Source organism: Salvelinus alpinus, chromosome 11 (genome assembly GCF_045679555.1).
Source record: "Salvelinus alpinus chromosome 11, SLU_Salpinus.1, whole genome shotgun sequence".
In the NCBI taxonomy this organism is placed as follows: domain Eukaryota; kingdom Metazoa; phylum Chordata; class Actinopteri; order Salmoniformes; family Salmonidae; genus Salvelinus; species Salvelinus alpinus.
In genome coordinates this window covers 6057980-6073247 of record NC_092096.1, presented here as the reverse complement: position 1 = coordinate 6073247, position 15268 = coordinate 6057980, and the positions used below count along the sequence as shown (strand labels likewise).

The 15268-nt window shown below is 46.8% G+C and overlaps 1 protein-coding gene across 1 annotated transcript in view; it reads right to left on the bottom strand.

The window, feature by feature from the left end:
* The window catches only part of shank3b (SH3 and multiple ankyrin repeat domains 3b), a 136902-nt gene that overhangs the window by 61419 nt on the left and 60215 nt on the right, over window positions 1-15268 (bottom strand). The window contains exons 7-16 of the mRNA XM_071331615.1: window positions 14330-14497; window positions 10117-10233; window positions 8235-8312; window positions 8054-8120; window positions 7463-7700; window positions 6340-6515; window positions 1952-2065; window positions 1236-1311; window positions 929-1011; window positions 4-120 (exon numbers count right to left, since the gene is read on the bottom strand). Of these exons, the coding sequence (XP_071187716.1) occupies window positions 4-120; window positions 929-1011; window positions 1236-1311; window positions 1952-2065; window positions 6340-6515; window positions 7463-7700; window positions 8054-8120; window positions 8235-8312; window positions 10117-10233; window positions 14330-14497 (1234 nt within the window). The remainder of the gene's footprint in view (window positions 1-3; window positions 121-928; window positions 1012-1235; window positions 1312-1951; window positions 2066-6339; window positions 6516-7462; window positions 7701-8053; window positions 8121-8234; window positions 8313-10116; window positions 10234-14329; window positions 14498-15268) is intronic.

Genomic DNA, 15268 nt, shown 5'->3' with positions numbered 1-15268 from the left:
TGAGGAAGTCCCCAGTGCGTAGCCCCGCCCTCCAGGCCACGCCCTCCAGGTCAACAGACTCCAGGTACTGCAGCGCCGGGAACGCTGGGGTTGGAGCAAACTCCTCTATAGGGGTCTCCGCTACACACACACAATGTATGTGTCTTACATTTTAGTCACGCTCAGTTGATTTAATATCACTATCTAGACATTCTCCTAACCCTAGATACATTCTCCTAACCCTAGATACATTCTCCTAACCCTAGATACATTCTCCTAACCCTAACCCTAGATACATTCTCCTAACCCTAGATACATTCTCCTAACCCTAGATACATTCTCCTAACCCTAGATACATTCTCCTAACCCTAGATACATTCTCCTAACCCGAGATACATTCTCCTAACCCTAGATACATTCTCCTAACCCTAGATACATTCTCCTAACCCTAGATACATTCTCCTAACCCTAACCCTAGATACATTCTCCTAACCCTAGATACATTCTCCTAACCCTAGATACATTCTCCTAACCCTAGATACATTCTCCTAACCCTAGATACATTCTCCTAACCCGAGATACATTCTCCTAACCCTAGATACATTCTCCTAACCCTAGATACATTCTCCTAACCCTAGATACATTCTCCTAACCCTAGATACATTCTCCTAACCCTAACCCTAGATACATTCTCCTAACCCTAGATACATTCTCCTAACCCTAGATACATTCTCCTAACCCTAGATACATTCTCCTGACCCTAACCCTAGATACATTGTCCTGACCCTAACCCTAGATACATTCTCCTAACCCTAGATACATTCTCCTAACCCTAGATACATTCTCCTAACCCTAGATACATTCTCCTAACCCTAGATACATTCTCCTGACCCTAACCCTAGATACATTCTCCTGACCCTAATCCCAGATACATTCCAACCCTCTTTACCTTTAGCTCCACGGAGGACGAAGCCAAATCCTTCACTGTCTCTCTTCTGGAGCACAGAACTCTTCTCCTCGATGACATAATCACTGGGTTCAGAGGGCAAGGATCAGTTATACAATAGAAGCGGACTATACAATACTTGTATGTGTGTGTGTTTGTGTGTGTGTGTGTGTGTGTGTGTGTGTGTGTGTGTGTGTGTGTGTGTGTGTGTGTGTGTGTGTGTGTGTGTGTGTGTGTGTGTGTGTGTGTGTGTGTGTGTGTGTGTGTGTGTGTGTGTGTGTGTGCGTGCGTGTGTATGTACAGTAATTACCTGTAGGAAGTGTAGTTGTCATAGGAACCCACGGTGTAATGTCTGAAAAGCCTCTTGGTGCGATCCTCTCGTGTTTCTACATACACCAGCCAACACACACGTACACACATCACACACACACACACACACACATCACACACACTTCAGTCAAGAGACATGTCCTCATTCTCTGAAACATGTCTTCCATTAGAGGGAGGAGGTGGGTTAGAGCACCTGCAATAGGCAGAACATTATGCTGTTGGGTTGGTTCTTCTGTCCTTGTGGGGACTTTAAATCCCTAAAACGCCCCACAAGGACAGTACAACAAGGACAATTCTCCCTCGTGGGAACATTTCCCACGTCCCCATGAGGAAAATGTCTTAGGGGCTAGGTTTAGGGATATGGGTACAATTAGGACCAGGGTTAGATTTAGGGTTAGGGCAAGGGGTTAGATTTAGGGTTAGGGCAAGGGGTTCGATTTAGGGTTAGGGCAAGGGGTTCGATTTAGGGTTAGGGCAAGGGGTTCGATTTAGGGTTAGGGCAAGGGGTTAGATTTAGGGTTAGGGCAAGGGGTTAGATTTAGGGTTAGGGCAAGGGGTTAGATTTAGGGTTAGGGCAAGGGGTTCGATTTAGGGTTAGGGCAAGGGGTTAGATTTAGGGTTAGGGTTTGGAGTTAGGATTTTGAAAGTAAATCACTTTTAGGTCCCCACAAGGAGAGAACAAAACGTTTGTGTTACCTAGGCGTGGGTCGTACTGTCTCATCTGGACCTCTTCAACACAGTCAGCAGGAAACCATCCGGTCCGTCCTTTAACTGAACCCTCCCAGAACCCTCCTTCTCCTATACTCAGCACTGTAACAATAGAATATATTAGCATAGGAATATATGCATAATACTATATTGTATAAACTACTGCATTCCCCCCTTCTCCTATACTCAGCACTGTAACAATTTTACATATTAATATATTAATATAGTAATGTTGGTCCCTGTAACCCTGTCTGTTACTTCCTCTAACCCTGTCTGTTAGTTCCCTGTCTGTTAGTACCTCTAACCCTGTCTGTTAGTTCCCTGTCTGTTAGTTCCTCTAACCCTGTCTGTTAGTTCCTCTAACCCTGTCTGTTAGTTCCACTAACCCTGTCTGTTAGTTCCCTGTCTGTTAGTACCTCTAACCCTGTCTGTTAGTTCCCTGTCTGTTAGTACCTCTAACCATGTCTGTTAGTTCCTCTAACCCTGTCTGTTAGTTCCTCTAACCCTGTCTGTTAGTTCCTCTAACCCTGTCTGTTAGTTCCCTGTCTGTTAGTTCCTCTAACCCTGTCTGTTAGTACCTCTAACCCTGTCTGTTAGTTCCCTGTCTGTTAGTTCCCTGTCTGTTACTACCTCTAACCCTGTCTGTTAGTTCCCTGTCTGTTAGTTCCTCTAACCCTGTCTGTTAGTTCCTCTAACCCTGTCTGTTAGTTCCCTGTCTGTTAGTACCTCTAACCCTGTCTGTTAGTTCCTCTAACCCTGTCTGTTAGTTCCCTGTCTGTTAGTTCCTCTAACCCTGTCTGTTAGTACCTCTAACCCTGTCTGTTAGTTCCTCTAACCCTGTCTGTTAGTTCCCTGTCTGTTAGTTCCTCTAACCCTGGCTGTTAGTACCTCTAACCCTGTCTGTTAGTACCTCTAACCCTGTCTGTTAGTACCTCTAACCCTGTCTGTTAGTACCTCTAACCCTGGCTGTTAGTTCCTCTAACCCTGTCTGTTAGTTCCCTGTCTGTTAGTTCCTCTAACCCTGTCTGTTAGTTCCCTGTCTGTTAGTTCCTCTAACCCTGTCTGTTAGTTCCTCTAACCCTGTCTGTTAGTTCCCTGTCTGTTAGTTCCTCTAACCCTGTCTGTTAGTTCCTCTAACCCTGTCTGTTAGTACCTCTAACCCTGTCTGTTAGTTCCCTGTCTGTTAGTAGCTCTAACCCTGTCTGTTAGTTCCTCTAACCCTGTCTGTTAGTTCCTCTAACCCTGTCTGTTAGTTCCCTGTCTGTTAGTACCTCTAACGCTGTCTGTTAGTTCCCTGTCTGTTAGTACCTCTAACCCTGTCTGTTAGTACCTCTAACCCTGTCTGTTAGTTCCTCTAACCCTGTCAGTTAGTTCCCTGTCTGTTAGTACCTCTAACCCTGTCTGTTAGTACCTCTAACCCTGTCTGTTAGTTCCTCTAACCCTGTCTGATAGTTCCCTGTCTGTTAGTTCCTCTAACCCTGTCTGTTAGTACCTCTAACCCTGTCTGTTAGTTCCCTGTCTGTTAGTACCTCTAACCCTGTCTGTTAGTTCCTCTAACCCTGTCTGTTAGTTCCTCTAACCCTGTCTGTTAGTACCTCTAACCCTGTCTGTTAGTTCCCTGTCTGTTAGTTCCTCTAACCCTGTCTGTTAGTTCCCTGTCTGTTAGTACCTCTAACCCTGTCTGTTAGTTCCTCTAACCCTGTCTGTTAGTACCTCTAACCCTGTCTGTTAGTTCCTCTAACCCTGTCTATTAGTACCTCTAACCCTGTCTGTTAGTTCCTCTAACCCTGTCTGTTAGTTCCTCTAACCCTGTCTGTTAGTTCCCTGTCTGTTAGTTCCTCTAACCCTGTCTGTTAGTTCCCTGTCTGTTAGTACCTCTAACCCTGTCTGTTAGTTCCCTGTCTGTTAGTTCCTCTAACCCTGTCTGTTAGTTCCTCTAACCCTGTCTGTTAGTTCCCTGTCTGTTAGTACCTCTAACCCTGTCTGTTAGTTCCCTGTCTGTTAGTACCTCTAACCCTGTCTGTTAGTTCCTCTAACCCTGTCTGTTAGTTCCCTGTCTGTTAGTACCTCTAACCCTGTCTGTTAGTTCCCTGTCTGTTAGTTCCTCTAACCCTGTCTGTTAGTTCCCTGTCTGTTAGTACCTCTAACCCTGTCTGTTAGTTCCTCTAACCCTGTCTGTTAGTTCCCTGTCTGTTAGTACCTCTAACCCTGTCTGTTAGTTCCCTGTCTGTTAGTTCCTCTAACCCTGTCTGTTAGTTCCCTGTCTGTTAGTACCTCTAACCCTGTCTGTTAGTTCCTCTAACCCTGTCTGTTAGTTCCCTGTCTGTTAGTTCCTCTAACCCTGTCTGTTAGTACCTCTAACCCTGTCTGTTAGTTCCTCTAACCCTGTCTGTTAGTTCCCTGTCTGTTAGTTCCTCTAACCCTGGCTGTTAGTACCTCTAACCCTGTCTGTTAGTACCTCTAACCCTGTCTGTTAGTACCTCTAACCCTGTCTGTTAGTACCTCTAACCCTGTCTGTTAGTACCTCTAACCCTGGCTGTTAGTTCCTCTAACCCTGTCTGTTAGTTTCCTGTCTGTTAGTTCCTCTAACCCTGTCTGTTAGTTCCCTGTCTGTTAGTTCCTCTAACCCTGTCTGTTAGTTCCTCTAACCCTGTCTGTTAGTTCCCTGTCTGTTAGTTCCTCTAACCCTGTCTGTTAGTTCCTCTAACCCTGTCTGTTAGTACCTCTAACCCTGTCTGTTAGTTCCCTGTCTGTTAGTAGCTCTAACCCTGTCTGTTAGTTCCTCTAACCCTGTCTGTTAGTTCCTCTAACCCTGTCTGTTAGTTCCCTGTCTGTTAGTACCTCTAACGCTGTCTGTTAGTTCCCTGTCTGTTAGTACCTCTAACCCTGTCTGTTAGTACCTCTAACCCTGTCTGTTAGTTCCTCTAACCCTGTCTGTTAGTTCCCTGTCTGTTAGTACCTCTAACCCTGTCTGTTAGTACCTCTAACCCTGTCTGTTAGTTCCTCTAACCCTGTCTGATAGTTCCCTGTCTGTTAGTTCCTCTAACCCTGTCTGTTAGTACCTCTAACCCTGTCTGTTAGTTCCCTGTCTGTTAGTACCTCTAACCCTGTCTGTTAGTTCCTCTAACCCTGTCTGTTAGTTCCTCTAACCCTGTCTGTTAGTACCTCTAACCCTGTCTGTTAGTTCCCTGTCTGTTAGTTCCTCTAACCCTGTCTGTTAGTTCCCTGTCTGTTAGTACCTCTAACCCTGTCTGTTAGTTCCTCTAACCCTGTCTGTTAGTACCTCTAACCCTGTCTGTTAGTTCCTCTAACCCTGTCTGTTAGTACCTCTAACCCTGTCTGTTAGTTCCTCTAACCCTGTCTGTTAGTTCCTCTAACCCTGTCTGTTAGTTCCCTGTCTGTTAGTTCCTCTAACCCTGTCTGTTAGTTCCCTGTCTGTTAGTACCTCTAACCCTGTCTGTTAGTTCCCTGTCTGTTAGTTCCTCTAACCCTGTCTGTTAGTTCCTCTAACCCTGTCTGTTAGTTCCCTGTCTGTTAGTACCTCTAACCCTGTCTGTTAGTTCCCTGTCTGTTAGTACCTCTAACCCTGTCTGTTAGTTCCTCTAACCCTGTCTGTTAGTTCCCTGTCTGTTAGTACCTCTAACCCTGTCTGTTAGTTCCCTGTCTGTTAGTTCCTCTAACCCTGTCTGTTAGTTCCCTGTCTGTTAGTACCTCTAACCCTGTCTGTTAGTTCCTCTAACCCTGTCTGTTAGTTCCCTGTCTGTTAGTACCTCTAACCCTGTCTGTTAGTTCCCTGTCTGTTAGTTCCTCTAACCCTGTCTGTTAGTACCTCTAACCCTGTCTGTTAGTTCCTCTAACCCTGTCTGTTAGTACCTCTAACCCTGTCTGTTAGTTCCCTGTCTGTTAGTACCTCTAACCCTGGCTGTTAGTTCCCTGTCTGTTAGTTCCTCTAAACCTGTCTGTTAGTACCTCTAACCCTGTCTGTTAGTTCCTCTAACCCTGTCTGTTAGTTCCCTGTCTGTTAGTACCTCTAACCCTGTCTGTTAGTTCCTCTAACCCTGTCTGTTAGTTCCTCTAACCCTGTCTGTTAGTTCCCTGTCTGTTAGTTCCCTGTCTGTTAGTACCTCTAACCCTGTCTGTTAGTTCCTCTAACCCTGTCTGTTAGTTCCCTGTCTGTTAGTTCCTCTAACCCTGTCTGTTAGTACCTCTAACCCTGTCTGTTAGTTCCTCTAACCCTGTCTGTTAGTTCCCTGTCTGTTAGTTCCTCTAACCCTGTCTGCTGGGTCCCTGTCTGCTGGTTCCTCTAACAACATTGAGGAGACAGCAGATTGGACAGTGTGGAAAGACAGCTGATTGGTGAGAGAGGAGTGTCTGACCTTTGACCCTCTCCCCGCGATGCAGGCTGATCTCTCCGGGACCTTGCGGTGTGTGAGAGCGGGTAGCGATGAACGTCCTCCCCGGCACGGCGCTGTACAGCCTACGTTTCCCACGCTGCACTGGGCTGGGGGGAGATGGAGGCGGGCTGGGGTCCCTCTGTATCCTGCCACTCGGGCTATACAAACACACATGAAAACACAGGCATACACACGTACACACGCGCACGCGCACACAGACATACACACACATAAGCACGGACACACAGACATACACACACATAAGCACGGACAGACATACACACACACAACCACGCAGGTAGGTAGGTGTGTGTGTGTGTGTAGGTGTGTGTGTGTGTGTCTGTGTGTGTCTGTGTGTGTCTGTGTGTGTCTGTGTGTGTCTGTGTGTGTCTGTGTGTGTGTCTGTGTGTGTGTCTGTGTGTGTCTGTCTGTCTGTCTGTCTGTCTGTCTGTCTGTCTGTCTGTCTGTCTGTCTGTGTGTCTCTGTCGGTCGGTGTGTCTGTGTGTGGCTGTGTGTGTACCTGAGGCGCCGTGTCTGCCTGCAAAGGCTGTGTGTGTACCTGAGGCGCCGTGTCTGCCTGCAAAGGCTGTGTGTGTACCTGAGGCGCCGTGTCTGCCTGCAAAGGCTGTGTGTGTACCTGAGGCGCCGTGTCTGCCTGCAAAGGCTGTGTGTGTACCTGAGGCGCCGTGTCTGTCTGTGAAGGCTGTGTGTGTACCTGAGGCGTCGTGTCTGTCTGCGAAGGCTGTATGTGTACCTGAGGCGCCGTGTCTGCATGCGAAGGCTGTATGTGTACCTGAGGCGCCGTGTCTGTCTGCGAAGGCTGTGTGTGTACCTGAGGCACCGTGTCTGTCTGCGAAGGCTGTGTGTGTACCTGAGGCGCCGTGTCTGCCTGCGAAGGCTGTGTGTGTACCTGAGGCGCCGTGTCTGCCTGCGAAGGCTGTGTGTGTACCTGAGGCGCCGTGTCTGCCTGCTAAGGCTGTGTGTGTACCTGAGGCGCCGTGTCTGCCTGCGAAGGCTGTGTGTGTACCTGAGGCGTCGTGTCTGCCTGCGAAGGCTGTGTGTGTACCTGAGGCGCCGTGTCTGCCTGCGAAGGCTGTGTGTGTACCTGAGGCGCCGTGTCTGCCTGCGAAGGCTGTGTGTGTCTGCCTGCCGGTTGGAAGTGTGTGTGTTCTCCAGGCTGTGGAGGGAGGGGCCGGGGGAAGAAGAGGCTGGGCTTTCCAGAGCGTTGTCGCTGGCTGAGCGAATCAGATAACGGGGAGATGACGAGCCACACACACCAACATTATTGGCCCCGCCCAGACGTCGGCGCTTTGAGGAATAGGATGGGCTCTCTCTGAAAGGCACTGAGACACAGAGAAGGGGTAGGGTTCCACACATCCACATGGTTAAACACAGACACTAACACACAGAGAAGGGTTAGGGTTCCACACATCCACATGGTTAAACACAGACACTAACACACAGAGAAGGGTTAGGGTTCCACACATCCACATGGTTAAACACAGACACTAACACACAGAGAAGGATTAGGGTTCCACACATCCACATGGTTAAACACAGACACTAACACACAGAGAAGGGGTAGGGTTCCACACATCCACATGGTTAAACACAGACACTAACACACAGAGAAGGGGTAGGGTTCCACACATCCACATGGTTAAACACTAACACACAGGGTCCAGGATGGACTCACCTACGTCTGAGGCCTTATGGATCTTTATGATCTCTGCCAGGTCAAAATTCCCAGCAATGATGGCCACCTACACACACACACACACATATACCTTTCTATCTTGATCCACAGTGAACCATTGTCAAAAACAAGCATTACAACTATATCAAATCACACTGCATTCTGTGTTGTAGTTCATTACCTGAAAAGCTGTTTGGTTGTTGTAGTTCTTAATGTCTTTATTTGTTCCTCTGAACAGCAGAACTCTGGCACAGCCGTCCTGAGAAAGGAAACATCACACTCAGTCACACATAGCAGCCCTGCTTACCTGGTGGTATAGACCACAGGTGTAGTGTTACCTGGTGGTATAGACCACAGGTGTAGTGTTACCTGGTGGTATAGACCACAGGTGTAGTGTTACCTGGTGGTATAGACCACAGGTGTAGTGTTACCTGGTGGTATAGACCACAGGTGTAGTGTTACCTGGTGGTATAGACCACAGGTGTAGTGTTACCTGGTGGTATAGACCACAGGTGTAGTGTTACCTGGTGGTATAGACCACAGATGTAGTGTTACCTGGTGGTATAGACCACAGGTGTAGTGTTACCTGGTGGTATAGACCACACAGGTGTAGTGGTACCAGGTTGTATAGACCACAGATGTAGTGTCACCACAGGTGTAGTGTTACCTGGTTGTATAGACCACAGGTGTAGTGGTACCTGGTTGTATAGACCACAGGTGTAGTGTTACCTGGTTGTATAGACCCCACAGGTGTGGTGGTACCTGGTTGTATAGACCACACAGGTGTAGTGGTACCTGGTTGTATAGACCACACAGGTGTAGTGGTACCTGGTTGTATAGACCACAGGTGTAGTGGTACCTGGTTGTATAGACCACACAGGTGTAGTGGTACCTGGTTGTATAGACCACACAGGTGTAGTGGTACCTGGTTGTATAGACCACACAGGTGTAGTGGTACCTGGTTGTATAGACCACAGGTGTAGTGGTACCTGGTTGTATAGACCACACAGGTGTAGTGGTACCTGGTTGTATAGACCACAGGTGTAGTGGTACCTGGTTGTATAGACCACACAGGTGTAGTGGTACCTGGTTGTACAGACCACACAGGTGTAGTGGTACCTGGTTGTATAGACCACACAGGTGTAGTGGTACCTGGTTGTATAGACCACACAGGTGTAGTGTTACCTGGTTGTATAGACCACACAGGTGCAGGGCAGTGGTACCTGGTTGTATAGACCACACAGGTGCAGGGCAGTGGTACCTGGTTGTATAGACCACAGGTGTAGTGGTACCTGGTTGTATAGACCACACAGGTGTAGTGGTACCTGGTTGTATAGACCACAGGTGTAGTGGTTCCTGGTTGTATAGACCACACAGGTGTAGTGGTACCTGGTTGTATAGACCACACAGGTGTAGTGGTACCTGGTTGTATAGACCACAGGTGTAGTGGTACCTGGTTAATATACCACACAGGTGTAGTGGTACCTGGTTGTATAGACCACACAGGTGTAGTGGTACCTGGTTTTATAGACCACACAGGTGTAGTGGTACCTGGTTGTATAGACCACACAGGTGCAGGGCAGTGGTACCTGGTTGTATAGACCACACAGGTGCAGGGCAGTGGTACCTGGTTGTATAGAGCACACAGGTGTAGTGGTACCTGGTTGTATAGACCACACAGGTGCAGGGCAGTGGTACCTGGTTGTATAGACCACACAGGTGCAGGGCAGTGGTACCTGGTTGTATAGACCACACAGGTGCAGGGCAGTGGTACCTGGTTGTATAGACCACACAGGTGCAGGGCAGTGGTACCTGGTTGTATAGACCACACAGGTGTAGTGGTACCTGGTTGTATAGACCACACAGGTGCAGGGCAGTGGTACCTGGTTGTATAGACCACACAGGTGCAGGGCAGTGGTACCTGGTTGTATAGACCACACAGGTGCAGGGCAGTGGTACCTGGTTGTATAGACCACACAGGTGTAGTGTTACCTGGTTGTATAGACCACACAGGTGCAGGGCAGTGTTACCTGGTTGTATAGACCACACAGGTGTAGTGTTACCTGGTTGTATAGACCACACAGGTGCAGGGCAGTGTTCCCTGAGGCATTCTGAGAGCTCATGTCGGCTCCGTAAAACAGCAGATGTTCCAGGTGCTGCACGTTACCATGACGACATGCCTGGAGAGAAACAACATGTCACATAGATGATCTAATCTTCCCATGTTGTTGTAGACAACAAGACAACTTTACCTACTTCCCCAGTCAGATGAACTAGCGGATACCATTTGTATGTCTCTGCGTGAGGTTTGACAATGAGGTCCTTTACCTCCCCAGTCAGATGAACTAGCGGATACCATTTGTATGTCTCTGCGTGAGGTTTGACAATGAGGTCCTTTACCTCCCCAGTCAGATGAACTAGCGGATACCATTTGTATGTCTCTGCGTGAGGTTTGACAATGAGGTCCTTTACCTCCCCAGAGTCAGATGAACTAGCGGATACCATTTGTATGTCTCTGCGTGAGGTTTGACAATGAGGTCCTTTACCTCCCCAGAGTCAGATGAACTAGCGGATACCATTTGTATGTCTCTGCGTGAGGTTTGACAATGAGGTCCTTTACCTCCCCAGTCAGATGAACTAGCGGATACCATTTGTATGTCTCTGCGTGAGGTTTGACAATGAGGTCCTTTACCTCCCCAGTCAGATGAACTAGCGGATACCATTTGTATGTCTCTGCGTGAGGTTTGACAATGAGGTCCTTTACCTCCCCAGAGTCAGATGAACTAGCGGATACCATTTGTATGTCTCTGCGTGAGGTTTGACAATGAGGTCCTTTACCTCCCCAGTCAGATGAACTAGCGGATACCATTTGTATGTCTCTGCGTGAGGTTTGACAATGAGGTCCTTTACCTCCCCAGTCAGATGAACTAGCGGATACCATTTGTATGTCTCTGCGTGAGGTTTGACAATGAGGTCCTTTACCTCCCCAGTCAGATGAACTAGCGGATACCATTTGTATGTCTCTGCGTGAGGTTTGACAATGAGGTCCTTTACCTCCCCAGTCAGATGAACTAGCGGATACCATTTGTATGTCTCTGCATGAGGTTTGACAATGAGGTCCTTTACCTCCCCAGTCAGATGAACTAGCGGATACCATTTGTATGTCTCTGCGTGAGGTTTGACAATGAGGTCCTTTACCTCCCCAGAGTCAGATGAACTAGCGGATACCATTTGTATGTCTCTGCGTGAGGTTTGACAATGAGGTCCTTTACCTCCCCAGAGTCAGATGAACTAGCGGATACCATTTGTATGTCTCTGCGTGAGGTTTGACAATGAGGTCCTTTACCTCCCCAGTCAGATGAACTAGCGGATACCATTTGTATGTCTCTGCGTGAGGTTTGACAATGAGGTCCTTTACCTCCCCAGTCAGATGAACTAGCGGATACCATTTGTATGTCTCTGCGTGAGGTTTGACAATGAGGTCCTTTACCTCCCCAGTCAGATGAACTAGCGGATACCATTTGTATGTCTCTGCGTGAGGTTTGACAATGAGGTCCTTTACCTCCCCAGTCAGATGAACTAGCGGATACCATTTGTATGTCTCTGCATGAGGTTTGACAATGAGGTCCTTTACCTCCCCAGTCAGATGAACTAGCGGATACCATTTGTATGTCTCTGCGTGAGGTTTGACAATGAGGTCCTTTACCTCCCCAGTCAGATGAACTAGTGGATACCATTTGTATGTCTCTGCGTGAGGTTTGTAATATGTCCCTTTTTGGGTGATCCCAAATTCACATAGAAATAGGAGTTATAGATATGTCACTCATTGAAAGGAACTCTACGAAGCGGTAGATCTATTCTATGTGCACTACTTCTATGCTTCCCATTCTTAAGTTACATTTTTGCGTCTTTTACTTTTGGGTTGTACACCATCTTCAAACAAGTGAAAATACAATATTATAGTTTATTGAAGAGATATTTCACAGCAGTTTAGAGATTCATTTATACAATGATTCTCTACACCAGTGGTGTCCAACCGATCTCAAAGGCATTCCTAGTCGATCACCAAACATTTCTGTAAAAATACCAACTGTAAAGCCTTGCATTCATATTGATTTTATTTGTTTGGCACTTCTTGACTGTAGGTGCGCTTGATTCAGCAGCCCTAGTGATGTTGGTTGTGGGTGCGCTTGATTCAGCATCCCTAGTGCCGTTGGCTGTAGGTGCACTTGATTCAGCAGCCCTAGTGATGTTGGCTGTGGGTGCACTTGATTCAGCAGCCCTAGTGTTGTTGGCTGTAGGTGCACTTGATTCAGCAGCCCTAGTGATGTTGGCTGTAGGTGCACTTGATTCAGCAGCCCTAGTGCCGTTTGCTGTAGGTGCACTTGATTCAGCAGCCCTAGTGATGTTGGCTGTAGGTGCACTTGATTCAGCAGCCCTAGTGATGTTGGCTGTAGGTGCACTTGATTCAGCAGCCCTAGTGCCGGTAAGGCAAAGTGTTCCCATTTTTAACCATTTAATGTGTCAGAAGCTAGAAATCAATTGGCCAATCAGATAGCTCAGATCACCTTGTCTGCACAGTTTCCTCGAGCCATTGACTGTAAAAAGAAGCTTTGAACTCACAGCAAAGTTGATACTGTGAGATTTAAAAACTAAAACCATGACTAGAAAGATAGTCAACGAATACAGCACAGAGCTTCTGTTTTCATGTTTAAGTTGTTATTCAGCACTGTCAACACTTTATTCAACACCTTATTCAATAAGCCATAAAATGCACATTTTGCCAACTTCCACATCCTGAAATCAGCACTGCAGCTGTAATGAATGAGTATAGCAATGTGGTACACTTCTTGTTAATCTCACCACAGTGTCTGATTTCAAAAAGGCTTTACAGCGAAAGTACCACAAAAGAATTATGTTAGGTCACCGCAAAATCACAGAAAAACACAGCCATTTTTCCAGCCAAAGACAGGAGTCACAAAAAGCAGAAATAGAGATAGAGATAAAATTAATCACTAACCTTTGATGATCTTCATCAGATGGCACTCATAGGACTTCATGTTACACAATACATATATGTTTTTTTCGATAAAGTTCATATTTATATGCAAAAAATGCCTCCAAAATATCCGGAGAAATTGCAGAGAGCCACGTCAAATAACAGAAATACTCATCATAAACTTTGATGAAAGATACATGTTTTACATAGAATTAATGATACACTTGTTCTTAATGCAACCGCTGTGTCAGATTTCAAAAAGCCTTACGGCAAAAGCACAATATTCAATAATCTGAGAACAGCGTTCAGCCACAAAAGGAAGCCATACTGTTACCCGCCAAATTGTGCAGTCAACAAAACTCATAAATAGCATTATAAATCTTCACTTACCTTTGCTGATCTTCGTCGGAATGCACTCCCAGGACTCCCACAAGAAATGTTTGTTTTGTTCGGTAATGTCCATCATTTATGTCCAAATAGCTATTTTTGTTAGCGTGTTTGGTAAACAAATCCAAAGTCAGGAAGCGCATTCACTATAGCGTGACGAAATGTCAAAAAGTTCCGTAACAGTCAGTAGAAACATGTCAAATGATGTATTGAATCAATCTTTAGGATGTTTTTAACATAAATCTTCAATAACGTTCCAACCAGAGAATTACATTGACTTCAGATGTGTGATGGAACAGAGCTCCCTCTCATGTGAACGTGTATGGTCAGAGCATGGTCAGGTCATGGTAGACCTGACTCATTCCTGTCTCCTTCGGCCCCACTTCACAGTAGAGGCATCAGACAAGGTTCTACAGACTGTTGACATCTAGTGGAAGCCGTAGGAAGTGTAAACTGATCCATATTCCACTGTGTATTCGATAGGCGATGAGTTGAAAATCGACCAACCTCAGATTTCCCACTTCCTGTTTGGATTTCTTCTCAGGTTTTTGCCTGCCATATGAGTTCTGTTATACTCACAAACATCATTCAAACAGTAGAAACTCCCAAGTGTTTTCTATCCAATACTAATAATAATATGCATATATTAGCAATTGGGACTGAGGAGCAGGCAGTTTACTCTGGGCACCTTTCATCCAAGCTACTCAATACTGCCCCTACAGCCATAAGAAGCTAAGTTTTCTGAAAACAAACGAATTACAAACTAGTCAAGTGTATCTGAAAACAAACTGAAAGAAAATGAATTTCAAATGAAAATCTGAACTAATAGAACTAAAATGTCATATAAAAACACAAAACTATAATAACCTTGGTGTGTATGTGTGTGTTACCTGGTGTATCTCCTGCCAGCCATTCTCGTCGGTGCTGCCTATGACAGCGTGTTCATGTAGCAGCAGTTCACAGCAGTACGGGTCTCCCCCCACCATGGCACAGTGGTACAAAGGAGTTAACCCACGACTGTCCCTATAGTCAGGAGATGCACCCAGGTCCAACACAGTCTGCAACACACACACATTAGGCTTAAAACAGAAACACACAGGGGTGTGTATGCATGTGCGTGTGCGTACTCACTGAGAGTGCTGTGTGTGTGCGTACTCACTGTGAGTGATGTGTGTGTGCATACTCACTGTGAGTGCTGTGTGTGTGTGCGTACTCACTGTGAGTGCTGTGTGTGTGCGTACTCACTGTGAGTGCTGTGTGTGTGCGTACTCACTGTGAGTGCTGTGTGTGCTGTGTACTCACTGTGAGTGCTGTGTGTGTGCGTACTCACTGTGAGTGCTGTGTGTGTGCGTACTCACTGTGAGTGCTGTGTGTGTGCGTACTCACTGTGAGTGCTGTGTGTGTGCATACTCACTGTGAGTGCTGTGTGTGTGCATACTCACTGTGAGTGCTGTGTGTGTGCGTACTCACTGTGAGTGCTGTGTGTGTGCGTACTCACTGTGAGTGCTGTGTGTGTGCGTACTCACTGTGAGTGCTGTGTGTGTGCGTACTCACTGTGAGTGCTGTGTGTGTGTGCGTACTCACTGTGAGTGCTGTGTGTGTGTGCGTACTCACTGTGAGTGCTGTGTGTGTGCGTACTCACTGTGAGTGCTGTGTGTGTGCGTACTCACTGTGAGTGCTGTGTGTGTGCGTACTCACTGTGAGTGCTGTGTGTGTGCGTACTCACTGTGAGTGCTGTGTGTGTGTGCGTACTCACTGTGAGTGCTGTGTGTGTGCGTACTCACTGTGAGTGCTGTGTGTGTGTGCGTACTCACTGTGAGTGCTGTGTG